The 26,421-nt window shown below is 38.3% G+C and overlaps 1 protein-coding gene across 5 annotated transcripts; it reads left to right on the forward strand.

Moving 5' to 3' along the window:
• The first annotated feature begins 639 nt into the window (after positions 1 to 639).
• rab11fip3 (RAB11 family interacting protein 3 (class II)) lies at positions 640 to 24,813 on the forward strand. Of its 5 annotated transcripts, XM_081352069.1 has the most exons (15): positions 690 to 1,276; positions 1,472 to 3,462; positions 6,997 to 7,090; positions 10,046 to 10,119; positions 13,094 to 13,263; positions 16,281 to 16,499; positions 17,937 to 18,071; positions 18,927 to 18,962; positions 19,274 to 19,361; positions 20,017 to 20,261; positions 21,012 to 21,093; positions 21,324 to 21,461; positions 21,543 to 21,698; positions 22,758 to 22,898; positions 22,983 to 24,813. In XM_081352069.1, the coding sequence occupies exons 1-15, from the start codon at positions 808 to 810 to the stop codon at positions 23,094 to 23,096; spliced, it is 4,152 nt and encodes a 1,383-aa protein (XP_081208195.1). In that variant the 5' UTR covers positions 690 to 807; the 3' UTR covers positions 23,097 to 24,813. The 5 variants fall into 5 exon arrangements, with proteins under 5 accessions (XP_081208196.1, XP_081208195.1, XP_081208192.1 ...); XM_081352070.1 differs by having other exon boundaries at positions 640 to 3,462; XM_081352066.1 differs by having other exon boundaries at positions 690 to 3,462; positions 13,097 to 13,263.
• Positions 24,814 to 26,421: the final 1,608 nt, after the last annotated feature.

The raw sequence follows: 26,421 nt of genomic DNA on the forward strand, positions 1-26,421 counted from the left end.
AAATCGCATATATGCTAAGCTTTACTCTCTCAGATTGCGAGACAACCTTGTTTATCTGAGTGAAATGATTGAATACACTGCCTCATAAAATAATTAATTGTTTACAGAGTGTTATTCATTACAACCAGACTTTAATACTTGGTTGTAATTCCAGGGAAGTGTCAAACCATTAATGTAACCTTATAAATGATTTGCTTATGAGGCTCAGTTTTTTTACATTAGGAAGTTGAAGGCTAACAAAATCAACTCGTGTAATTTGGATGTGCAGTGTGATATTTGCAATGATATAGCTCTCTATTTTATGTAGTTTCATGGATTCTCTTATACATTTACATATTCTAAGATTGTATTTTTCATTATGAATTTCTGAGTTTTTTTATGTACGGCAATCTTAAATACTGCAGTAATCCTGTTATTATGTGTTGATTGGGATGTGGATCAACACACTTTGAGAAGTCTTATGTTAAATGGATTAGATGTGAATTTGAATGCAGAACAGGGAAACAGGGCCAACCTTTTTATTCATGGAGAGGTTTGCATATCGGAAAAAAATATCTCAGCACCACATGGAGCTGTGTTACGCAGTGAAACATTATCCTTGTGTCCGCAAAAGTAAACCGTAGTTGATCATTTACAGGGAGGTGGACGCTTACGCATGGGTCTCGACAAGGATATTTCTTTTGGTGCGTATGCTGGAAGAGGCCATCAATTACTTTTGAATTCCGAACATTACCTTGTGGGATCATAACAAAGGATTGGAATTTCTGGAATATTTCCATTTGTCACAGGAGAGAACTCTTCTTTTCAATGGAGCAAGTTCTCTCCAGCCCTCAGGGGTGTTCCGAGTGGGAGGTGAGTGGGAAAGCCGAGTGGGAATCCGAACAGAATCCCCTTGGATTTCTCCTTATGGATAAAGATAACAGTTCTGTTGGTGATTCTACTAATGAAATGTTTCAGGAGAACGCCATAAACCTTGATGACTTATTTTGGGCTTCTCAGTATTCCGGGCAGACGTATTCCTGGGAAAATGATCTGGAATGTGTCTATCCCGAATGGAAGACTCCGCCGCCTCCTTCCCAAGATCTCAAAGGAGAGGAAAGTTTGGAAAATGTGGATGGAGATCTCATCAGTTTTAATTCTAGATCGACTAGTCCTACGTTCTCAAACTTACCCATGCAGAATCAAAACAACTTTTACAATCATCCTGAACAGGTGCCTGATTTCCTGCAACCGGTGAAGGTTACTGCCACTTTAAACCCTCTAGATGTGTACACAGGTGAGCTGGTTATTAACAACCCTACCATTCAGACTGACAAAACACTATTACAAGAAACTCACCTCAATCTTGAGGACACGCATTTAACAAACTGTGAGTTCAACCATAATTCCTTAGAGGAAAGAACATTTGAGACGTTTGAAGACGGTCAGAGCTTCCTTCCACACGGGACTCATTTCACTCTGTTATCTGAAGGTTTGTCGCCCGTTTCTCCCGTGGAGGTGGCGTGTATGGATACAAACTCAAATCCCAAGCCTTCGATTATTTGTCAGGCTACGTCTAAAGACATCTACCTCCCATCCTCAGCCATTTCCCATGAGCCAATCCCGTCGATGACATGTTTAGATCCACCTGGCTCACCATATGCACCCCTTCAAATGGATGAGGGACAGATGTTGTTACCCGAGCTGCTGGCTGGAGGTCTGTACTCTGAACAGGAGAGTAGTAAACCCTCAGCTAGCAACGACACCCATGATGATAATCTTCAGAGCCAAGAGACAACAGCCGCTAACATAGAAACAACACAACTATCCTCTGAAGCAGAGACTGCCTGTACGAGTCCATTAGGTGAGTCTTGCATATCACCTAAACTTTGTGAAGAAACATTGCGTGATTTATCCGCAGAAGGCTCATTTGGTGTACAATTGGACACGGTTGGTGTAGAGATAAGAGAGGAGGCTGTGCCCAGCGCTAGAACTGATAAAACCGAACTCACACCAATTGCTTTTATAGATTTACAAGCAGAAGATCCTTCAACTGAAAGCCTGCTTGATATAGACAGACAAGAGTCCACATTAGCCTTACCGGTCCACACACCTGAGCATAATGCCTTACTTGAGCTCTCACTGGAAGATGACATCTTACCTGAGGATCACAGCCAGCCCACACACTCACCTGAGGCTGAAGCCTTATCTGAGGTGCATCATGGAGACCTTATTCCTGTTGCCATGTTTGAGATCTTAACAGACAGCGTCTCTTGTGAAGCTGTACCATCTTTAGACGTTGAAAGTCCATCTGTGACGGATGCCTTTGAGCTAACAGATCAGGAAAAATGTGATGCAGACTCACCTGATGCACTCACACTTGAATTTCAGGATAGTATAGCAAGTGTAGAAACAGGCAAACCAGACGAAGACCATGAGGCAACGGAGAGGCATGCAGATGATACAACAGAAAACACAGAGGATCCAGACACACTTAAAGTTTTGGAGACTTCAGATATGCATCAAAATCAAGTGGCAACCCATCTCAAAAACAAGTCGGACAACTTACAAAATGATTGTTTAAATCTAGATCGCAGTAAATCTGACAACAATCAAGAACTGAATGCAATAATAGAAGCCTGTCAGGAACATGCTCAACATAAAGAGAGTGTACTCGTGGAAAACCTCACACTTGTTGACCAACTGAATGACTCTTTGACCCCAAAATCAAGTGCAATTGTAATAGAGACGCCTGAAGAAAATGTGACGGCTCACCGTGACAGTCATAATACACCACTTAAAATCAAAGAGAAACTTCAAAGAATGTCTTTACAGGGAGGGGAGGAACTGGATTGCAGATTGTCAACTCAGAATGAAGTCATTCCTCATTGTGCCAGTAATCCTGATTCTTTAGAGTCCACTCCCTTCACCTGTGACTCTGATCAGCTGACTCTGATGGGTGGACTTGTGGGGCCGGATCTTACCGACAACACAGAAACTCCCAGCCAATTGTGTGAAGCTACAGGAGAGGGAGAGGTGGGGTTTGCTGCTCAGTTTACACATCAGGAGGATTTCCATCAGCCGACACCATCACCAATAGACCTGGCACAAGAGCAACAAGTGAGCTCAGTCTCCCCCAGTTCTCCTCCCTTGCATAGAAATGTCTTTCCCTGCGGATCCAGCCTTGATGGGGAGGCCTACCTGACCTTGATGGAAAATACTCCAGATACTTCCAACATTTCCAAACATGCAGAAATGACTCTGGATTTGTGCAAGGCCTCTGACTCGCTGCCAACCAAATCGCATCATGACCAGAGGGTCCCCGTGGATTTGATAAACGTGCCTATAGTTTCCACAACAGCCCATAGAAGCGAGGAGCAGTCGGCTCTCCGAGCAGTTTTCCAGGCTTTGGATCAGGACGGAGATGGATTTGTCCATATTGAGGAGTTCATCGAGTTTGCGAAAGCGTATGGAGCTGAACAGGTCAGTGTTTGGTGTATCTTTGTCTATTTGTGTGAGTTTGTGGGTGGATAAATGGTGGGTGGGGGGGTGTAGATGTTATAAAAATGCTTTATGATTACAGGACAGTGTGTGTCTTCCCTTGAGTCCCAAAGCCCCAAGTGAAACTTGATCGTGGTGACACCCAAGAACTGCTCTTTTATTATTCAAACCCTCAAAGACTCAGAATACAACTCTTGTCCTGTATCTCTCATGGAGTCTATCCTGTTTTACACTGTAACTATCTGCTGTTAGTTTTAACAAAGTGTTTACAAAGAAAATACACTTTTCTGTGCCTTGTTATAATCACTCAAACTTTCATACCCAAATTTGGCAATTTTTTAGGTATTTTACTTTTACCTGATTTTATTTTTAATTACGTTGTGACTTTGTTTTTGCTATACTTTAACTTGAACAAAAACTGTTTAAAGGAATATTACATGTTCAATACCAGCTAAGCTCATTTGACAATATTTAGATTTGTCCTATGTTATTTCTTAATTAAAAAAAGAGCAAAAAATTTGATTACGTTGAGGTATTTGCAATTGAAATTTTAAAAGCAGAAATGTGAAGCTTAGTTTTTTCATTTCTTTTAAAAGTTGTCTGAGCTTTCAAACAGTTTAAATCATAGTTTTTACAGACATTTTATTTAAAGTTGTTCAATTGGGTATAACTTTGCATAGAAGTAGTTTGCAAGGTTTATTTTTTTGTCACTGAAATCATGTTAAAACTATTCATGTTAAAAAAATTGTGGCTATACTATTAAAACAGAATATTGCAACATTTATTAAATGGCCCCATACACTTCCATTGTAAGTGTCACAATATTTTAAAGAAAAAGTGGCATTTTTTTGTTATTTTTATCGATATTAAGTCACAGGTTCTGTGGATTGTGCTTAATTTTTTGTACTAAAACAGGAATATTACTTTTAGGTAATTACTTTTAAAACCCGTTTAACTGAGTTTGGATGTCACCTCATTGACAACTAAACTGAAGGTAAATCAATAATAGTTATTGTATGGAATGTATGAATTGGTTTGTGTTTGTGATGCGAGTTCAATTAACAATATAGGATGTTCTTTACTGTTTGAGTAGTGTTAATGATGTTGCACACTAATGTTTATAGAGGGGCTTCATGTCTGTAGACGAGTGATGCTATATATTCATTAGGGTGAACTTCATATTTAAACTGCCTTTTAGACGTATAACGTCAAGCACTGATTGTACCAATGTTAAAATCCCTGTTATTTTAGCCATTTAGATCAGAATATAGATTTGCGTTTCCCTTTAACTCCTGATCCCCCAGACACGCGCCATTGTGCGTTTAAGAGAGGATGGATTTGATGCCGGAAGTCTGTATCTTTTGTGACTGTTAAAACTGCTGATCCGATCAGCTGAAAGGTTAAACGGCCAGATGAACGACAGGGAGGGGTGCATGTACAAATGCACGCTTTTATTTGTCTTTCGTCATTGTTTTTCATCTTTTCTCAGATGCACCTTGCACTGTACGTATTTAAAGTTACGTATGACTTCTTTCTTTGTGCAAAATTGTCATTTTTGAGTTTCTCAGATTTATTTTGTAATGAGCTTGTGACCAAGTTTAAAATTTAACTCCCCTGTTATGTGAAAAGCATCAAACTATTGCAACAGTAAGCAAGTATGCGTGTTCTTTAAAAGGTATTTTATGGTTTCAGGGAGGAAACTGCATGCCATATTATGTCCTAGCCTCAAGGGTCATTCCTTTGTCTGCGTGACAGTGATTGGACTCAAATCTCCAGATATTTCTTCTCGTGATTCAAGTGTACATTATAAGAGCTTGCTCAGCTGGTTGGCTCACTGAGATGATTTATGACTGATTTAAGAGGTGGAGAGAGACAGGTAAAACAAAAAAAAAGTACTGTACACACTGGAGAGTGATTGTGTCTGTTCTTGTTACACACTATGATGTTGTTTCCATGTCATTTATCTTTTAATGATACGGTTGCTATGGGTTTGCATGATGTTAGATGCAAATTCTTACCCGGAAATAGCATTTGCCAGGAAGGAACTGTAATTGGCATCAGGTTACTGCGCAAAAATGTCCATGTGTGACTCAGTCCATATCTATGAGAAAGCTGATACAGTGCATTTTAAAATGTATTAAAGGTAGAATGTAATTCAACTGACTTGTTATTCACCATTTCTCAGGCCTTAAGTTGAGATGCTTCTGTGCTGCGGTTAAAACAGTTGACTCACATTGCACTTACTCATTACCTCAAGCAATCGCTTGGTTAATTAAAGGAATATTTGAATATTGTACAGGTGATAAAAAACCTGGAATAATCTTTAAATGATTGCATATACACGGTAGAAATAAACTATTGATAAACTGCTAGTATTTATTATACAGCTCTCTGGAATGAATGATTCTGAATAGTGATGATAGATCATTATCATCAAGGTACTCAATGAATACTTGCTGGTTTCGCACGTGCCTGACAGTGACTATGACTTGAAATGAGCCGATATCATCCTACGATGCAGATTTGTGCAGCTCATTTAGCACTTCAGTTAGTCCAACAGTTTCCTACATGGTAATTTAAACTCAAATGAATGTTTGTTCGTGTGTGTGTGTGTATTTGATAAGTAGTTGTGTAATTTGATGCCATTAGGACTGAAATATGACACACACAATCAGAGGTAAATGTGTAGGCACCAGTTTCATGTTTTGATTTCTCAGTCGGAGGTGTTTGAGCGTGTTTGGCGTTTCTCTTCACTTGTGTTTTCTGAGAACTTTGATTTTAGAATTCACAACTGTAAGTTCTGCTGTTGCCTGGTTACCGACTGTGCAATTGTGTCTGTTCACTGGAGTGTAGCGTGTGTGTGTGTGTGTGTGTGAGAGAGAGAGAGAGAGAGAGGGAAGGAATGTATGTTCTGTGTTTTGTCACTATATGTTAGGGATTGACAGATTTTTGTCTGTGTTTTGTTTATCCGTAAGTTACAAAAAAGATATCATAGTAATGTTTTGTTCCTAAATAGAAGGTTAGATGGATAAGAAAAATACTAAATGAGCCCATGTCACTTTTATTGAATATCACAAACTGTCTTATTCTCACTTGACATTTTTTGATTATTTTAATTTGTGCTGGAGAAGTTAACATCTTTACGTATTAAATCCTCAAAAATCCTCTTTTTTTTTAATGAAAAAGAAAAAGAAAGCCTTTTAAGATGACAAGTTTCTCCTACGTTTTTCATTCTTTATCTTGTGGGTAAATCAATTTATGTGTGTTTTGTTGTCAATAAATGCGTGATAACATCGTTATCTCTGCTCTGTTTGTGTAAGATGAATAGTTTGTTTGTGTAAAATGAAGTTTGTTTGTGTAGATGAATAGTTTGTTTGTGTAAAATGAATAGTTTGTTTGTGTAAAATGAATAGTTTGTTTGTGTAAAATGAAGTTTGTTTGTGTAAGATGAATAGTTTGTTTGTGTAAAATGAATAGTTTGTTTGTGTAAGATGAATAGTTTGCTTGTGGTTTCAGGTGAAGGATCTGACACGGTTCTTGGATCCCAGCGGTCTGGGTGTGATCAGTTTTGAGGATTTCCACAGAGGCATCAGTGCTATCAGCAATGAAGGTACAGACACACACACACACACACACACACACAAACACAAGTCGTGTTTTAAATCACGCTGGGAGTTTCCATTAACATCTGTTGTTCTTAATTACAGATTAATTATATAATAGTCTAACCCAAACCCTCAAATACAACTTTTGTCATTTTCAGAACAGAATAAAAATATAATTTGAACCTTTATGCAGCATCAATTCATTTTATAAATTTTTCCATCTCCAAAAGGAGTTTTCTTTTTAATATTTGGCCAGGAAATTCATCATCAGTTCTGTCCTCAAAAGAATAGCCGAGTCAGAAACACAGAAAATCTTGTTTTCTTCATGACTGAGTGATAATCTGACACTATTTGATAACGATTTTTCAGATGAAAACATCTCCTGAAACACTGTGTAGATAAACACTGTGAGTAATTCACAGATGCTCTGACTCATTATTTTGCACAGTGAATCACGCTGCTCAATTGGGAATTTTGAATTTCTTTTCGAGAAGAGTCTCACTTGCTGATAAACAAAATCCGCACAGGAGCATAACCACTGATATATTAAGAGTATTAAAGGTGCAGTGTGTAATTTTTAGCGGTATCTAGTGGTAAGGTTGCGAATTGCAACCATCAGAAGTTACGGTGGCCGACAGGAAGTGATGTCGTCTTCTGCGACAGCAGAGAGTAGCCAGTTAAGCAATGAGGTTTCTTTACAAAGATAAATGAAGAAATTAGGTTTACTTAATTATTCAATAAAACAATATGTTTTTGCGAATATTATTGTTACTTGTTCATCATTGAGTCAGTGTTTCATTCGCTGACTTTAGCTAGCTTCTTTGCACGAAGAACAACATAGTGACGAAACCCGTTTGTCCGTTTAGGGCCACTGTAGAAACATGTCGGCGCATTTCAATGTAAGGGGACCCGTGGTGTGTGTAGATAGAAATGGCTCATTCTAAGGTAATAAAAACATAACGGTTCATTAAGTAAGGTCTTTATACACCACTGAAAACATAGTTATGTATATGATATTGCATTTCTGTCAACAGATCCTCCCAAATATTACACAGTGCACCTTTAATAGCTAGATTAAACATTCAAACGAAAGGCATAGTGAAATCACACCAACATATCTGGCAGAACCTGGTCTTAAATGCAAAGATCATGATCATCCTCAGATGTTTGCTGCCATAGTTTTCTTGAAGACACCTGGATTAGACACAGATGCTGTACATTTGAATCTGCTCTAAACCTTCAGAATAGTTAGTCTGGGTTCGGTTAGACTCTGTTCCTAGACAGTAGTACTATCTAGGTAGTAGACACAAAAAGCATTTGTATCAAATATATAAACATGCTTATGTCCTTAAAACGTGGTCTATGTTGGCTTCTCAGTATTATAAACACTCCCCATCTCACTTTAGATTGATCATGATGATGGTGGAATAGTTCGAAGCACTTTGCTTGGGTTTTCTACTGATATCACTTCAGTAATGAGGATGAGGTCATGTTTCTAACGGCGCTCTGTGTTTCACGAGTCAGATTTCGCTCATCACTAATGGATGAGTTACTGGAGCATCTACCTCTCTTTGCTTGTGCTCAATAGCATTTACCAGCTCATGGAAAACAACAGGTGGAAATTATATAACGTGCTTGCTAGAAATGATGGTTGAGATATTTCCGTGGCTGTGCGTTTCTGAACTCTTGCTTTTATGTGTTAAAAAAAAAACAGTTGCCGTGGTGTGCCAACCAACCAATTAAATAAACACGCATCAGTAGCGGCAAAATCACACCATTAGGAGGCTTTACAACTGAACTCAAATGAACTAATCTGGGGTACAAAGACGTAACTCGTGCTTAACCACCAGTATGATGCATCGTTGGAGAAACTAGTCATAACTGTTTCCCGCAAACATAGTAACTTTATCGCACATCCATCAATTGAAACCACATTGGTTCAACAGTATAGCTAATGACTTGAGTACTAGAGCTGTTTAAAATCAGGCCAAAGACAAACTAAAAGAAGTATATATTTGGAATGAAAGATATTGAAAGTACTCCATGTTGCTTGCTTGTTTTGCTTATTTAGGTCCAAATGTCATTTTAACAAGAAACTATGCTTCTAACTATAGCTAGAGAGCTGTAGTTCCAACCACACAACTTACAACTTTTTGTGTGATGCTGTTCGTGAATGTGCATTAGGTCTGTAGTTTCGGGAAACACAGAATCATTAATCTGTTCTGGGAATGATGGAATTTACGGCTATAGTTGGCTAACAGTACTTTTGGGAAATGCACCCCTAGACCGTGTTGTTAGCTTTCTTCATAGCAAGAAGCATACATTTGGGTAAAAGGGAAATCCATTAGGGAAATGTTGTACTTTTGTATGTAAATGTAACAGTTTTACAGTAGAGGTCTGAATCCAGACCAAAACATATGCTTTTTTCTAACCAGCCTCTTCTCATTCATGAATATTCCAGCTATCTTTAAAAGACTCATTACAGACATTACATAAATGAAGTTTCCTGGACTCCAGACAGCCCAGATGCTCCGTGTATTACATCCATGGTGACTGTTTACAAATGAATAATATAGGTCCGGTTTCACAGACAGGGCTTAGATTAAGCCAGGATTAGGACATTTAAGTAGCTTTTATAAACGTGCCTTAGAAAAGAACATTACTGATGAGATCTTGAGACTAAACAATGGCTCTGAGTGGCATATTTTAAGATCTGTCAGCGGGAATTGCGTTCAGTTAAAACAGCTTAAACATGCATTTTAGTCTTGGACTAGTTTAAGCCTCGTCTGTGAAACCGGGGGTTAATGTGTCATAACCTCTGTTTCTCCAAATCATGGTGATGTTGATCAACCCAGTAGTTGTTTTTTTCTATATATCCATTTACACAAACATTTGTCCATCAACCTACTGCCATAACCCGAAGTTTTAAATAGGAAATGCTTTTTTTGTTTCTTAATCAGGTTCTGATCCAGACCTCTACAAGACTCATCTCAGCGCAGTGGAAGCCAATGGACCTCCAGAGGAATACGACGAGGTAATACACATTGGTTGTGGTTATTTGGTCCGTTTTCTCCTTCCCTCTTGTCATGATAAATATAATAAATCAGAATTTTAGGACCCCATTATTGCAGAATGGTGGAATCCAGACCAGCACATTCCACACATTCCCCAAAAGATTGAAAGACCACAGACGAGCTGCTGAGAACATGAGAAGCAGAGCATGTGCATTGTTCTGCCACAGCGCCACCTGCTGGTTTAGCTCAGCAGATTTTTGTTTTTTCAATGCCAAAAACACTATTTTGCATTGTACTGCCATATTGTAGCACAGCTTGAGCAAACTGAGGCAATAATCAAACATGCACTTTGTTTTCTCTCACATAAATCATTTGGAAAGATTTGATAAAATGAGTCGGTTCGTTTGGGCGGTCCATGAAACCGTTCTTTCAGTAAAAGTTCTAGGTAAATGCTGTTGTTCATTACTATATTTACAACTCATTTATGAAAATTAGGGTGTATTAGGTTAGGTTTTTAGTTTTTAGAACTAGGTTTTTAGTTCATTTTAGTGTTTTCCTCTTAATTTTGATTTGTTGAGATTCATGAGATTCATTCAAAAACGTGTTTTTGTGATAGAAATTGTATCTCTTATATAGGTTTATTTTATTTTAAATACTGCTATTAAGGTTAATTTATTTTCTTATTTCAGTTTTACTTTTATTTATTTTGTTAGTAATCATGTTGTTTTAGTTTTTTTTTTGTGATGGTAAATTATGTTTTTGATTTATCATTATGTTCTCTGAAAACTTTTTTTTTATTTTAGGCTAGCTCGACTAGTTTCACTATATTAAATTATGGTTATCCTAACATGTACCCCTCAGTGTTTATGGACCTGACTATCATAAGCTTTAAATATAATGAGGAGTTAGCCTATAAAGTTATAATTTGCTAGTAAATTCTTAAATTGTGATTACAGAAACATAAACACTTTTTCCAAAATGCATATGCCACTCATTATTCACAGGAATATTTAGCATATTTATTCTGTAAATATAGAAATGTGCTACTTCGGAGTGTTGTTTTTTGCGATCTGATTTTCCTTTTTCTCATTCCGGTCTTCCCGTCACTTCTAATGAAACACACACACACACACACACACACACACACCTGTGTGTTTTCCTGTCGGTCATGAATGGCTGTGCTGTTTCCATGTTTGCTTTCAAAACACACTGGCCGAGGTGGTGTGTGTAGCACCTCATCCAGAGGAACAAACACACTTACACACACACATGCTTGACAATATACAGGACAGGCTGGTGATAGATTTTTTTTATAACACACACACCTTTCATTCATCAGAACATATGATTGTGTCAGCACATGCTGTCCTGAATAAGTGTTTGTGTGTGTTGGGTGTGAAGCGTTAATGTTTTGCTACATGGGAAGTTGGGAACAGATGAATAACAGCAATAGTCTGTGTCATAAAACCTAGTGAGCCGTCTAACTAGACATCATTTTTGGTCATCATAGATGCACTAAAATACTAAGTCGGCAGCTCACTAGGTTTTGAGTCACAGCCACACAATATATGCACACATGCTGTTTAGACGTGTGTTGAGATGTTCTGTTGGCACATGAGGGTAATGTTAAATAAAAAGGGGCGTGGTTACGGGCACAGACTCCACCCATTTCTGGTCCTGGTGCCCTTCAGACTTTGTTCTTCATTTTCCAAAGAAGCGGAGTAGGAGTAATATATATCTCTGTTGACTCTTTCTGTGTGGAGAGACAGGAAGCATTTGTTAGTTTTGCGGTTAGTTGGTGAACCTGTTTTTCCCGTGTGGTGGTACTCGAGTAGGGAGAATGGTTCTGGGAATGGCCTCTCCTGTTCTAGGAGCTCCTCTTGGACTCAAACAGGTACGTTTCTGAGATGCAGGTTTATGTGGATTTCTTTTGGTCAGAACCGATTGACCAACTGAAGGTTTGAGGTTCACTCTTGAATTTAATCATTTGTATTGTTCATCATAATATCTGGGATGTTAACCCAGTTATTTGGCGACTGTGTATAGTATAAAAAAGGGGGGAAAGGAAAATATAAACTGTAGAACATGGGGTTTGCATTCTGTTTTTATTTGTAACTTTTATATTATTATTGTAAACAGGTAAAATAAACAGTAGATCATGGTCTGATTTTTATTTGTAACGTTAATTTTTCAAGAGAAAAATGTTTTACATATCATAAAAAAGGAAAATAATAATAAGCAGTAGAACAAGGGTACAAAGTATACTTTCTGTTGAACATTAAGTTTTCCAGGTTATTGTTGCATTTTTTTTTTTTGTTCCTAGATCTTTGTAATGTACCAAAATTACCATTTACTGTCATTATTATGATTTGTACGGCTGTATTATAGGCAGAGTTCTATAATCACTAATGAAATTATGTAAATAATCACGTTAGACAAGATGCATCTTCAAGGAACATGCAAACTCAGCAAAAAATAACAGCAATGGTTTGTATGTCTTTTGAGGGTCTTTTAAAGTTTAAAACCTTTGTTTTAGTGCAGTGGATGATTGACAGGTGAGTAGGCGGTCCTTCACTGTTATCTGGAAAACATCGGGATGGATTGGCATTTACAAAACAAATGCAATGCGGTCATATTTTTTTAACCACTTCTGAATGCGTCGGATCATATTGTTCCTTAAACATTCATCACACACATTCATAACCTTCAAGCCCGTGTGTGTTTGCTTGTCGGTGCTTCTAAATAGCATGAGCAGGTAGAATGGACAAAAATGCAATGCATTAAATCTGCATTAAAAGGTCTGAAATCTCAATATGAACTCAAACATTTCTCCCAAATCTATCCACATTCATTTTATAGGTTTAGACTCTTAGTGTGTCAATGTGATTCAATTGTTTTTTTGTTTTTTTTTGGAGAAACCTCATAACCAAGAACACCATTATGTCTCCAACTTCGTAGCAATAAAAGTTTTGTAATCAGTGTGTTTGTTTGCAGCAGGCTGAGGTCTCTGACAGTGCGTATATCGGCTCGGAGAGCGCATACAGCGAGTGTGAAACCTTCACGGACGAGGACACGACGGCTCTGGTCCATCCAGAACTCCATGAGGACGTGGAAACTGACAGCGGCATTGAAAACACACTCACAGATGGAGACGACCGCAACAGGTAACACACCCATACACAGCTGTCAAATAACATGCACCAAGAGACTGGGTTCATAAATCACTCAAAATTACCCATAAATGCAGTTGTTGTTGTTATTGTTAAGTAAAACTTAAAAGTAAATCAAAATAAAGTGTAAATAAATATATATTATACACACACCTGGGCAAAAAAAGACAAAAATGGCAAAATATTGAGTGTATTTTAGTCTTTTAATGGTCTTTAATCACAAATCACTGGTCAGGAAATTAGCAAGAATTGCTTTTTACAGGAAGAGTCAGTGTTGTTCCTCTCAATGTTAATGGCTTCTATATAAACTATAATAGTAATAATGTCAAAACTTCATGCATAATGGTGACTGTAAACCATGGCGTTTTAGTAGCCTTGAATGTATCCGCAATAATCTTAAAAAATAAAACAACTTCCTGATACAGTGTATCCACTCAGGACACGGTGTTCTCTACAAAAACACCGTCTGGTGTTTCACTTTTTGTAGTCTTATGACGCAAGCATCACGAAAACAACTTTAATGCCACACAAGTGTTAAGCAAAGGTGTCTGGTTATAACACTGAACAAGATCACGACCAAGATCCTCCTTCATTTTTGACGTTACATGTTTTGTGCAATGAAATTGTGCAGTGCTCAGTTGTTGCGCACATAAGTAAGGCCTGTTTATTTGTGTTTATACAAGAATCTGCTGACTAGAGGTTGTTGTTTTTTTCCCCAAGAGCTGTTAACATCAGGTCAGCTGACCGAGGTGTTCCTGTTTCCCGTGTTATCAGTGTCAGTCTTTATTTTCCTGTTTCCCAGTCGGAGGAAGTGTGGAGTTTGCTCTTTCTGCCTTCCTGCTGCCCAAAGCTTATCCATCTTTCACTCTCTAGGGTCTGTTTCTCTCTCGCTCTCTATCCTGGCTCTCAGCCCTCGTGTGTTTCTCTTGATTTAGCGTTCCTGTTGTGTCAGGGTCACGCCGTCTCGCCAGCGCTGACTCTTCCGAAACTCACGTACTGAGAAAAATGCGTCATCTAATTTTACTATAACTTTCTCTGGAACTCTGATATCCTGTCTCAGATGTCAAAACTTTGCATATGGGGTTTATTCAGATCCCTAGATTAGCCTTGGTTAACCAAGTTTTGTTTAGTTAGTTTTGTTGCATTATTAATAATTTATAAGTCCTGAGTGATGTGTTTCTGTGTTTAATGTGTGTCAGCCAGACGAGGTACGTTCTTGCATATGGAGATTAAACCGATTAAACAGATGCTTGTTCTTGTAGAGCATGCTAGCACACACACTGGGTCACCGTTACTGAGCTCTAAATCTGATTAGACGCACACACACCGCCACACAGCCGTACGATTTAAGCGTATGTAGTTTTGCTTACACAAAGAGATTTTTGCCTGTTAATTCAGATCTACCGGGTCACAAACGTCCGGCAGGAATGTCCGGCGGATTGAACTCTACAGGGGAAACTGGGAAGCTACATGTAAATAGAGTTTAATATCGATTGTGGGAGTTTATTTTGCTCTGACACGCTGTGTGCCCAGTTGCTCAGAATCGCCAAAGAAAGACCGAATCGCTTTAAGATGCGGTCGCCGTCTTCACGCGTGCTTTGTGTGACCAACCGCAATGTTACAGTGAAGCGAGGGTAAGTCTTTGAGGGATTTATTGTTGGATATAAAGCTAATGTAGAAAAAAGTTGAATCAGTTACAGTTCTTTTTTATTGTGTGTGAGTGCATATAACCTTCATTTATCTTCAATTTATTTCTTAAAATGTTCAAATGTTTGGAATCAGGAATAATTTTTTTGTGTGTTCTTGTATTCAGAAAGGCTTGATTTATTTAATCAAGAATAAAATATTATTACAATTTAATTAACTGTTTTCAATTTTAATATATTTTGAAATATAATTTATTATTGTGATCAAAGCTGAATTTTCAGCATCATTACTCCAGTCTTCAGTGTCACATGATCCTTCAGAAATCACTCTAATATGATGATTTGCTGCTCAAGAAACATTTATTATTATTATCAATGTTGAAAATGTTGTTTTTTCAGGATTCTTTGATGAATACAAAGTTTAAAAGAACTATTTATTCGAAATAGAAATATTTTGTAACATTATAAATGGCTTTACTGTCTCTTTTCATCAATTTAATGCCTCCTTATTGAATAAAAGTATTCATATCTTTGTTTTGAAAAAATCTTTTTGAGCCTAAACTGTGCGTTCACCAATCAAACACATGGAGACACCAGTGATGATGTGCTGTTTTTGTGTGAATTGTTTATGTTTTACGCTGTTCTTTCATCTAATCTGGAATTCTTCAGACGTTTTTAGGGTTGTCAAGAGATTAAAGTGAATTATCAGATTATCATTCTAAAGACAAACTGTTCAAATTCTGTCTCGCACACAAAAACACTAATAAGAAGTTGTTCTATATTTTTTTATAGTAAGAATAGAAAAAAGCAGATATTGAACAGTCAATCTGTTTAAATAATAAAGATATTAAAGACATTATCAATATGATGTGGTAAAGTTTTATGATTTCTCCTTAAGACTTAAGAAAGCAATACTCAAGTAGTACTTAAAATTAAATAAAAAATTAAGATCATATTGATAAGCACAAAAAATTGAGCAGCAAATCAGCATAAAAGCTGAGAAATAAATTACTCTTTAAAATATATATATAAAAAAAACTTTATAAATTGTAATAATATTTCACAGTATATTCATAATATATTACAGTTTTACTGTATTTCTGATCAAATAAATTCAGCCTTGTTGAGATTTACAACAATTAAACAATTAAAAATTCTTAACGACCCCAAACTTTTGAACAGTAGTATGTTTATTTGTATGTTAAAATAATGTTTTATTCACAAAAAGAAGTGAATCTTCCATGTCCAGGCGGAATTAAACATTAAACATCCTTATTAAAAAGGAAATATTAGACTGGTATTGTTCACAGTGTTTAATTAAATATGCACAGGTAACACATTATTTTCCATGTGCTTCTGTGATAGGTTCACACTGGGCTCTGATTTGAATGGTCACACCGTGGTGGCCGTGATTGGAGGAGAGGAGGAGCACTTTGAGGATTTCGGTGAGAGTAACAACTCTTCAGACCTGCTGCTGGCCAATCAGGAAGAGGGAAGGGCGGGGCCAGATGGGGAGGGAGATGAAGAGCCCCTCCCACACTCCGAAAGCCCACTGCCCCGCCCACTAATGCTGCTGTCACCTAGGTAACACATACAAACAAACAAACAAACATACTAGATTATTTTAAGCAGAAGTTTCACATACTTCTTAAGAATTGTGTTGTTGATACACTCCATATATTTATAAGACTGATGTATCCTGAGGTAAACTTGGCAAGAATAAACATAGGTACTGTAAATGTTTATCTGGGCTTTACTGAATGAGCACCTTGACTGCAGACACAAATAGAAATACCTTCTATTTCGAGTTTCCACACCGAGAAAGAGAATGTGAGTCAGCACATTGTGTAAGCCGAAAGTCGTGTGCATAATGAGACCTTGTAGAGCGACATCCTGACCACAGACGACTAAGAGTGTGTGAGATAGACAAAACAAAGCGTGTATGGAACGTTGTGTGTGTCTTGAGATGTTATGATGTATGTATCATTATTTCCGTAGTGAAATATTATTATCGCTGGGTAAAGGTCGAGTTACTGTGGTTATTGTTTTACTGCAGTGCTGGTGTTGTCAGGCGTATGAGGTCCACACACACACACACTCATACACTAGAGAAAAGAGCATGGAAACACGATACACTTTCAAACCTGTTGAGATAAACACACACACCACTCCTGCTGCACTGTAGTACTCTCCTCTCCTGCCCTTCACCGGCTCAACTGAATGTTCCCTGTTTTCTGCCTTCCTCTGCTCATCCTCGTTTTTAACACACACACGCTCTCCTCTCTGCATTTCTCCTCTCCTCATTGATCTTCTACTCATTTCTCCCATCATATTTTCTCTTCTCTCCGCATTTCTCCTCTGCTCATTGATTCTCTACTCATTTCTCCCATCATATCTTCTCTTCTAAATTCTCCACATTTTACTTCTACTTATTTATCCCAACACGTCTTCTCCTCTCTTCTAATTTCTCCTAACCTTTCCTCTTCTCCTACATCTCTCCTCATTGATCCTCTACTCGTTTCTCCCTTCATATCTTCTACTTTCTCCTCTCGTCTGTTCATTTTTCCTCATGTATCCTCTTCTCGTTTCTCCCTTCATATCTTCTCCACTCTCCTAATTTCTCTTTTCCTCTGATAATTTCTCCTCATTTCTCTACTTGTGTTTTCTCCTCTCCTAATTTTCCCTCCCTATTTATCCTCTCCTACTAATTTCTCCTGTCAATATTCTCCTCTGCTCTTTTGTACACATTTCTCCTGCTGTTTCATCTCCTCTTTTCTCCTATCCTATTTCTCATCATTTCACCTTTCCTCTGCTCATATCATCATCTCACTTCATTTCTCCTCTTCTCTCATCTACTCGTTTGTCCTCTACTCTACCCATTTCCCCAAACTTCTCCTCTCCTCTGCTCATTTCTCCTCATTTCTCCCATTGTATCTCCTCCTCTTCTCCTCTCCTCTGCTCATTTCTCCTCATTTCTCCCATTGTATCTCCTCCTCTTCTCCTCTCCTCTGGTCTCCTCAGCCCCAGCTCTTTTCCTGCTAGTTTCCAGAGTTTCCTTCAGTCGGAGTCGCTGGAGTTTTTCTGCACTCACTGTCATAAGCAGATCAGTCGTCTGGAGGATCTGTCCACGCGACTGCAGTTACTAGAGATGAATAGGTAACGCGCTCACAGCGTGTGCATGCCTCCCTTGCGTGTGTTGAATTTGACCACTACACACACACACACATATTCACTTTCTGCATGTGTGTGATTCATTATATGCAGACATATCTGTGCAGTGTCACATTACTCTTACTGGTTTTGGTTTCAAAGCTCAGTGTTTGTACAATCTGTAGATGAAGTGTGTGGTAAACATAGATGCTTTGCTGTGGTGTGTTGTTTATGTGTGTGTATTTGATGCATGCACAATAGTCTAACTGTTTGTGAGGTAAATATTAACAGTATAATATACAGTAGTCTACATTATACAAATGCCATTAAAAGAGCATTTTGTAAGAACTCACAGGTAAGCAAATTTCTTAGAGACTTTTTGACGTGTCTTGATTAAATATTCAATGTTGTCTTGCATGGGTCTGTTTTTCCAAAACCAAAGGAAATAAGCCTTTTCCTAAATTACGAAACATAACTTCTCCAACTTCTTAACATATTAATAAATGGTGTTTTGTTCATGGAAAATCCTGGATTGTCCCAGGCACCAGTATGGAACAGTTGATGTAAGTCTGTTCAAAGCAGTTTCTCTGTCTTCAGACTTGCTCAACAGGAACAGAATCTCCTTTCACGCATCCATGTTACACCTCCATAAAAACAGTGTGTTTATTTCCGTGTGCTTTGAGGTCATGACCATTGAAAGAAGAGCATTGATTCAGCCTTCAACCACCAGAAAGAGCTGACGGCCCAAACTTCAGCACTTCACTGGGTGTTTTTGACCTGTGGTTCACAGGTCATGAATGGAAAGAGAGTTTTTTCCCGCTCTCTTCCTGACTCATTTCCTGTTTGTTCTCTCTTTTACAGTTCCAGCAAAAGGATGTCCAGTAAGAAAGCAGCAAGGTGAGATCCTCCCTCTAAATGCACCAGACATCAGTTTTAAGAACACAATGAAATTGAAAACTCATCATTTTGAAAACTCAAAACTTTGGCAAACTTTTTGATGAGTCATTTTGGATGCTGGTTTGCTGGTTTATCCAGCATCCAACTAGATTAACCAACAAAACATTATTGGTCAATCAGCATCATGCTAGTCGGCTATGTCTAAGTTTGCTGGTCCACCAACCAGAAAAACCAGGCTGGACCAGCATGCACATTTAGCAGGGAACATGTTAAAAATGTTGCATATGTTTAAAGTGTTTTGTGTTTTTCAGACACTTGCAGCAGTCCATCAATCTGGATGTCATGGGAGATCTGACTCCAGACATTTTGGACCTTGCGGATCGTGACATCACAGACAAGGTTCGGAAACTAATATGAATGTTCAAACTTGCATCCAATTTGTGTTACATTTCTGACCCCGGTTCAGATGGTGCATTTGATGTGGACTTCTGGTTTTGTGGGTTTAGTTTGTGCTGTACATTAGTTTTGTCATCAAATGAGAAATCGGTTCTTCCTTTTGGGAGGCAATAACTCCATTTATCTGCACCTTTCACAATCACAAGCGGCTATATTATGAATGAATGAATGAATGAGGCATTTATATAGCGCTTTCATATGTACTACTGTACACCCAAAGCGCTTTACAATCATATCAGGGGTCTCTCCTCAACCACCACCAGTGTGCAGCATCCACTTGGATGATGCGACGGCAGCCACAGTACAACGGCGCCAGTGCGCTCACCACACACCAGCTATAGGTGGAGAGAGGAGAGAGAGTGATAGAGCCAATTCAATGTAAGGGGATTATTAGGAGGCCATGATTGGTAAGGGCCAATGTGTGGAATGTGGCCAGGACAGGATATTACACACTACATGAAAGGTAATATCCTAAAAAGCATAGTAGGAGCACTTTAATAAATGGTAATATTACCATTAACATGATTCCATAGATGGAACAGAATGCATGAACAACAGCAGAAGTGATTTGCATGAGGAACAAGTGTCTGTCCCGCAGGTGTTGCTGTTGGAGAAGCGTGTGTGTGAGCTGGAGAAGGACTCGACTGAGAGCGAAGAGCAGCACGCGCGATTGCGGCAGGAGAACCTCACTCTCGTCCACCGTGCAAACGCTCTGGAGGAACAGCTGAAGGAGCAGGAGCTGCGCTCAGAGGAGAATTTACTCACATACACCCGTAAACACAGAGATGCACTGAACAAACTCCAGCGAGAGAGAGACCTGGAGATCGAGAACCTCCAGGCCAGGTGAGTGCGGACATAATGGATAATTTATGATTAATGTAGAGTGGGATTTTAAGAAGGAGGGAAAAAAAACAGGTTTGGAAGAATATGAGGGTGAGCAAATAATGACAATCCTTTGAGCCCATTTTGGGAGTTTTTTTTAATTTATTTTTTATGAACTCCTCCTGAGTCAAGTCACCTTCATTTATATAGCGCTTTTAACAATATAGATTGTTTCAAAGCAGCTTTACAGTGATAATAGGAAATTAAAGTAACAGATTGTTTGGCTTTACAGCAGCTCTAGAATAAAGTTTGTTTTTGATTGATTCATTTCCGTTGCAAAGACATTAGTTTCATTAGCTTACATGACACCGTTTTAACTGAAAACAGAAAACTTTTAATGTGCTCTGGCCGTTCATTTGCACGGCAACAGTGTTTGGTGGCTGAGGAACTCATTAGCTCAGGTAACCTCTATTCAGTTTCTCATAACAGCAGAGAAATAATGAAGCCATCAGACAGTTAATTATGTCTGTGTTATTTTGTCCAGCTCTTCTGTGTGTGGGTTAGATCTGTCTGCCATCTAGTGGAGAACAGCAGAAATTTGATTTGATTGCTCAAAGGAGCTCTGAGATTACTTGGCTCGGCGTTTAATACAATCCGGCTGTGTTAACAGAGACTTTTGTTTCCTCACACCCATTATTGTTTTCACTGTGCACTCTGCCCAAAAAGAAAATATCACGGTACATTTTTGTCTGTGTGCCTGTGTGTGTTCAGGTTGCATCAGTTGGATGAGGAGAACAGTGAGCTGAGGTCATGTGTTCCCTGTCTGAGAGCCAACATCGAGAGACTGGAGGAGGTACCCGACACACACACACACACACAGTCTAATACACGTCTGTAGATCACATTCAGAGATGACCTTTTTATCACTTCTGCTAAAGACGAGTGAATTAAGAATAGTTATTGGCCATCAAACCAGTAAAAAATTGTTTTTCACTTCATTTTAACTCAGTATTTTTAATTAATTTGATGCCGACCCTGCAAAGAATTGTCCAAAAGATCTCTGAGATGGAGTAATTTTTTCAGGAAAAGAGGAAACTTCAGGATGAGGTGGAAGATGTCACCGATCGATTGAATGAAGAAATCGAATCTCGCACGAAAATGTCAGACAAAATGAGCCATGAACGTCATACGAACCAGAAAGAGAAGGAGTGCACTCAGGGGGTGAGAGGTCTTCTGTTTGTCTTCATAGGTGGAGTCGTGTGTGTGTGTTTGTCTGTGTTAATGGCTTCTCTGTGTGTGTAGTTGATAGAGGACTTGAGAAAGCAGCTGGAACACCTGCAGCTGTTTAAGTTGGAGACTGAAGCGAGAAGAGGCAGATCAGCCAGCTCCGGCCTACAGGAATACAACACTCACATGAGAGAGAACGAACTGGAGCAGGAGATACGCAGACTCAAACAGGTAAAACACTCAAACGGGTAAAAACACATTTAAACTGGTAAATGTAGACTTAAACAGGTTATGAAAAACAGATTCAAACGGGTAAAAACGCTCAAAATGGTAAATGTAGACTTGAACAGGTTATGAAAACAGATTCAAACGGGTAAAAACACTCTCAAACTGGTAAATACAGACTCAAACAGGTAAAAACACACTCAAACAGGTAAAAACACAATCAAACTGGTAAATGTAGACTTAAACATGTTATGAAAAACAGATTCAAATGGGTAAAAACACTCAAACTGGTAAATACAGACTTAAACAGGTTATGAAAAACAGATTCAAATGGGTAAAAACACTCTCGAACTAGTCAAACTGGTAAAGATGGGCTCAAACAGACTTATATTGGTAAAAACAGAATCAAACTGGTTAAAAGCAGACTCAAACACAGGTTTGAACTTGTAAAAACAGATTCAACCTGGATACAAAAGGCTTAAACTAGTAAAAAACACACTTAAACAGGTTAAAACTACAGATCAACAGACTTAAAGAGAAAAAAAAAATAGGCTAAAAAAAGATAAAGACAGACTTAAATTGGTTAAGACAACTGGTAGATACTAACAGGTGAAAACTGACATAAATACAGGCTCAAACTGGTCAACACAGACTAAAAAACAGCTAAACAGGCTCAAAAGACTCAGGTAAAAACAGACTGAAATACAGACACATACAGGTAAAGATCTGAACTCAACTCAAACTGGTCAACGGACTCTAATGGGAGTCTAAATAAACAAACATAGACTCAAACGGGTCAACACAGACTAAAACAAATAGATTAACACTTGACTCAGGCTGAAAACACAGACTCAAACAAGTAAACACAGACTCAAACAGATAAACTTAAACACACACTCACATTAGTCAACAGACTAGATCCAAGACTGGTGTAAACAGACTCAAACTGGTAGACAAACTCAAACAGGTAGACGGACTAAAATTAGTCAACACAGTCTAAAAAAGGAAAAGACTGAACCAAGACTGGTCTCAAACACGGGTTTGGTTCTGTGTGTGTGTGTGCAGGATAACCGCAGTCTGAAGGAGCAGAACGATGAGCTGAACGGACAGATCATTAATCTGAGCATCCAGGGAGCAAAGAGCCTTTTTACCGAGTCTCTCTCTGAGTCGCTCGCCGCCGAGATCAACAACGTCTCCCGCACTGAGGTCAGTGTCACACACATCACGCTTATCTCTGCTTTAAATGTGAACGCTGTGTGATATTTAATGTGTGTGTGTGTGTGTGAGCAGCTGATGGAGGCCATCCACAAACAGGAGGAGATCAACTTCCGTCTGCAGGACTACATCGACCGCATCATCGTCGCCATCATGGAGTCCAATCCTTCCATCCTGGAGGTCAAATAATCGCCATGACGACGACCTTTCCTGATTTATGAACTGACACAGGCGTATTGAATGAGTCTGGAGAGGAAGTGGAGAATACAATCACTATGTTGATCAAATGATTTAATAATCCATAGCACTGTGTGTGAGAGTGTGTGTGCGTGTGTGTGTGAGATTGGCCCTGTCTTCTGGTTCCTGTGACTTCCCAGAGTTTTGGGATTGAGGCGCCCGTTCCCTCTCTCTGTATATGTATGTTTATGATTCATAAATTGAATTTCAGTGTAAGAAACCAGTTTAAGTTACCAGTGTAATTCTGGGTAAAGCAGTCACACCGTTAGCCTATGTGAGGGACATTTGCTGACCTGAGGGTTGAGCGTGTGCGAACAATTTAACTCGAGAACGAGTTTTTGCTGAATGTTAGTTAACTAATGTTGTTTTTCCTTCAAATTCTTATTTATTACGATGATGATGAGGAACGCAAAGGATCAAACGACACCGATCCCCACCAAGGGATTTTGCAGTGTTGCATTGTGGGTAAGGCAATTGGCCCTGCGCGATTCCTCGCTGAGGATATTTCCTTTCCTGGATTATTTCCAAAAACTTTGATTTTCTGTAGAAAAGACTCTTTCAAAACACACTGGAAATGTTCATTGCACTCTGATTAATTTTATTTTTAAGGGAAGTATTGTTTGCTATTTAAATTGTTTTAAAGAAAAATATTGTGACGCTGTTTTATCAGTGTTGGCGGGAAAAAAGAAGCGGACACTCAAGCACTGAAGGGAAATCGAGCCGTTGACGGATACGAAAACCTTTAACGCGGGAAAAAACTTGTGCTTCATTTCTGCATCTTCTCTGATGATTTTGGATGTAAATATCAATCTAGAACGTTTGTATCTTTCGTTCTTGGAATCCTATTTTTATGGCAAGCAGGAAATGAGATTTCTTTTTGTCTTCCACTTGATTGATTATTTTCGTCGGTTCCAGCGGACTTTCCTCTCCTCTGGGACGAGCATGTTTGATTTCCCCTTCAAACCTTTATGGAGACTTAATCCTCCTCCTTTCCTCTTTTTGGATTGTGGAAAAGCACGCTGCAGTTTATATTCTGTTTTTTCTTTTCTCTTCTCTCTCCGACGACTGACATATTGCGTTTTTGTTGCTCAAACTCGTCCGATCAGTTCTTCATACACGACGACGCTGGAGAACATTTGAGGACGATTCTGCCTCTTCTGCTGTTTTCGAGTTACTGTAACTGGACATTAAAGCGCGGGAACCTTGCTTCTGTGAACTGTGGGTGCGCGCGCACGCGTCGTGTGCTTTTGCTGTTTCGGCAGAGACAATAACAAGGGAAGATCTGAATCCACTGCTCATGATCTGTCTGATGTTAAACAGCTGTTGTATATGATTTAAGATATGTCCAAAGACAAAATTTCACAGCTTAGGAGTTCTGCTTGCCACTTAGACTTTAAAAGACTAATAATAATTATAAATAGTTGTTAATACAAAAGAAAAATATGACTGAAGGACTCCTTGTAATGAAGGATACAATTGTAAAATTGTTTACTCTAATTGTTGAGGTTACTGTATAAATGAGAGATATCAGTATTGTCTTCTGTTGAATGTTTTGCTTATTTTGAAGATGCCCCTCTAAGATGTATCTTTTATGTACGGGGTCTTTCAAATTATTGTATATGAAGGTTAAAAGAAAAGTGAGAAAATTAGTCACCAATAAATTAAGTGCAAATAATTTCGTTGTGGATTTGTGTGAGCCTATACATGCACATTAAACAAGAATATAATGGACTGGATATACAACTTAAACATAAAGCACATAGACTAGAACATACTCCATGCATTTTTTTTTTTATATTTATAACCACATTTAAATTAAAATTAGCACTTGAACAGTTGTTTACTCAGAGGTGTAAAAAGTACTAAAAAATGTTACTCAAGTGAAAGTACAAGTACTGAGGGAAAATTTTACTCAATTAAAAGTAAAAGTATCTGGCCAGAATCGTACTCGAGTAAAAGTAAAAAAGTACCACATTAAAATTGTACTTGAGTATTAAAGAAGTAAAAGTAATAGCAAGAATGAAAACTAGAGATTCTGGTTTAAGCTTTTAATCTCTAAAATCATGAAGTGAATGAACCACATACAAGGTTTTATCCTGCTTTAGAACTGTTTGTATTTAATTGTATTTATTTATCAAACTATAAGACTACTATCTAATGCCTATATGCAACATTCTTTAAACAATCAACTAAACATGCTTTTACCACTAAAAGAAAAGAATTCGCTAAGGTAAAGCCACTGGTGCTCTTGATCCTGTGGCTGATTTTGGACCATAAACAATGGACAAATGGAGTCTTCAAACGCCTCAGATGTAAAGTTATTCGCTGTCAAAGTGACGCCAAAATGTAGAGGTGTAACGATACACGTATTCGTAGAACGGTTCGGTTCATTGGACCATTTTTCCTGCCGACCAAAATTTCGTTATTTCAAATGTAGGCGTGTTGCACGTGGCAAGCGCGCTCATAATGTAAGAGACGCTGGCACGACCACAACATTTCCCAAAATCAAATGGCAAACGTAATGCAAGAGGAACGAAACTGCTCATTATTGTGTGGTTGAAGGGCCGTTTATCAGTTTGAACCAAAGCAGCGCGAGCCGATCTTGATCAAGCGACACTGTTATTACACAGCGCTAATAAGATATCCAGTGAAGAAAGCATTTGAATTCACCACAGAAGTAATAACATCGCTGCGAGATCTAGTGAGAAACATTCACATTTCTCCGTTATTAATGGATCAAACAGCGCTGACGTGGAAACCAGGAAGAAACATTGTGCCATGAATGAACTATCCAGTGTCCACAGATCAGCAACATTCACCATGGATTTACTGTAGAACACTAACTGCAACCATGGAAGTTTGGCAGGAATAGTAGGCTACAATGCCTTCAATGCCATTGAATGCCAATCAATGCCATTACATCGGTTTTATTTTGAATTTATTTTGACATTATGAATACAATTGCTGCCCTCAAATGTTAATCTGAACTAAAATAAACCTTTGTTTATAACTACTACAATATTAAATTAAATTTTTTCCAAGGAACTGTTTTGTTTTATATGCTCCTAAGAAGAGTCAATTATAGCTCCAGAATTGCTCAAAGTAAAAAAAAAATCATACTTTATGATAGTTTTAATAAAAAAAAAAAAAAAAAATGTAATCAAGGAAATTTCTCTGGCATTTCTTTCTTTTTGCTGTATTGAACCGTACCGAACCGAACCGTGACACAAGTGTATCGTATCGAACCGAACCGTGAATTTTGTGAACTGTTACACTC

This window comes from Scardinius erythrophthalmus (genome assembly GCF_964197995.2).
Source record: "Scardinius erythrophthalmus genome assembly, chromosome: 22".
NCBI classification, from domain to species: domain Eukaryota; kingdom Metazoa; phylum Chordata; class Actinopteri; order Cypriniformes; family Leuciscidae; genus Scardinius; species Scardinius erythrophthalmus.

Coding starts and splice junctions, on each gene's coding strand:
- rab11fip3 (XM_081352070.1), top strand. CDS start 808: ATGGAGCAAGTTCTCTCCAGCCCTCAGGGGTGTTCCGAGTGGGAGGTG. Junction 21,462..21,542: donor AGAAGGAGTGCACTCAGGGG/GTGAGAGGTCTT, acceptor CTGTGTGTGTAG/TTGATAGAGGACTTGAGAAA. Junction 21,699..22,757: donor AGATACGCAGACTCAAACAG/GTAAAACACTCA, acceptor GTGTGTGTGCAG/GATAACCGCAGTCTGAAGGA.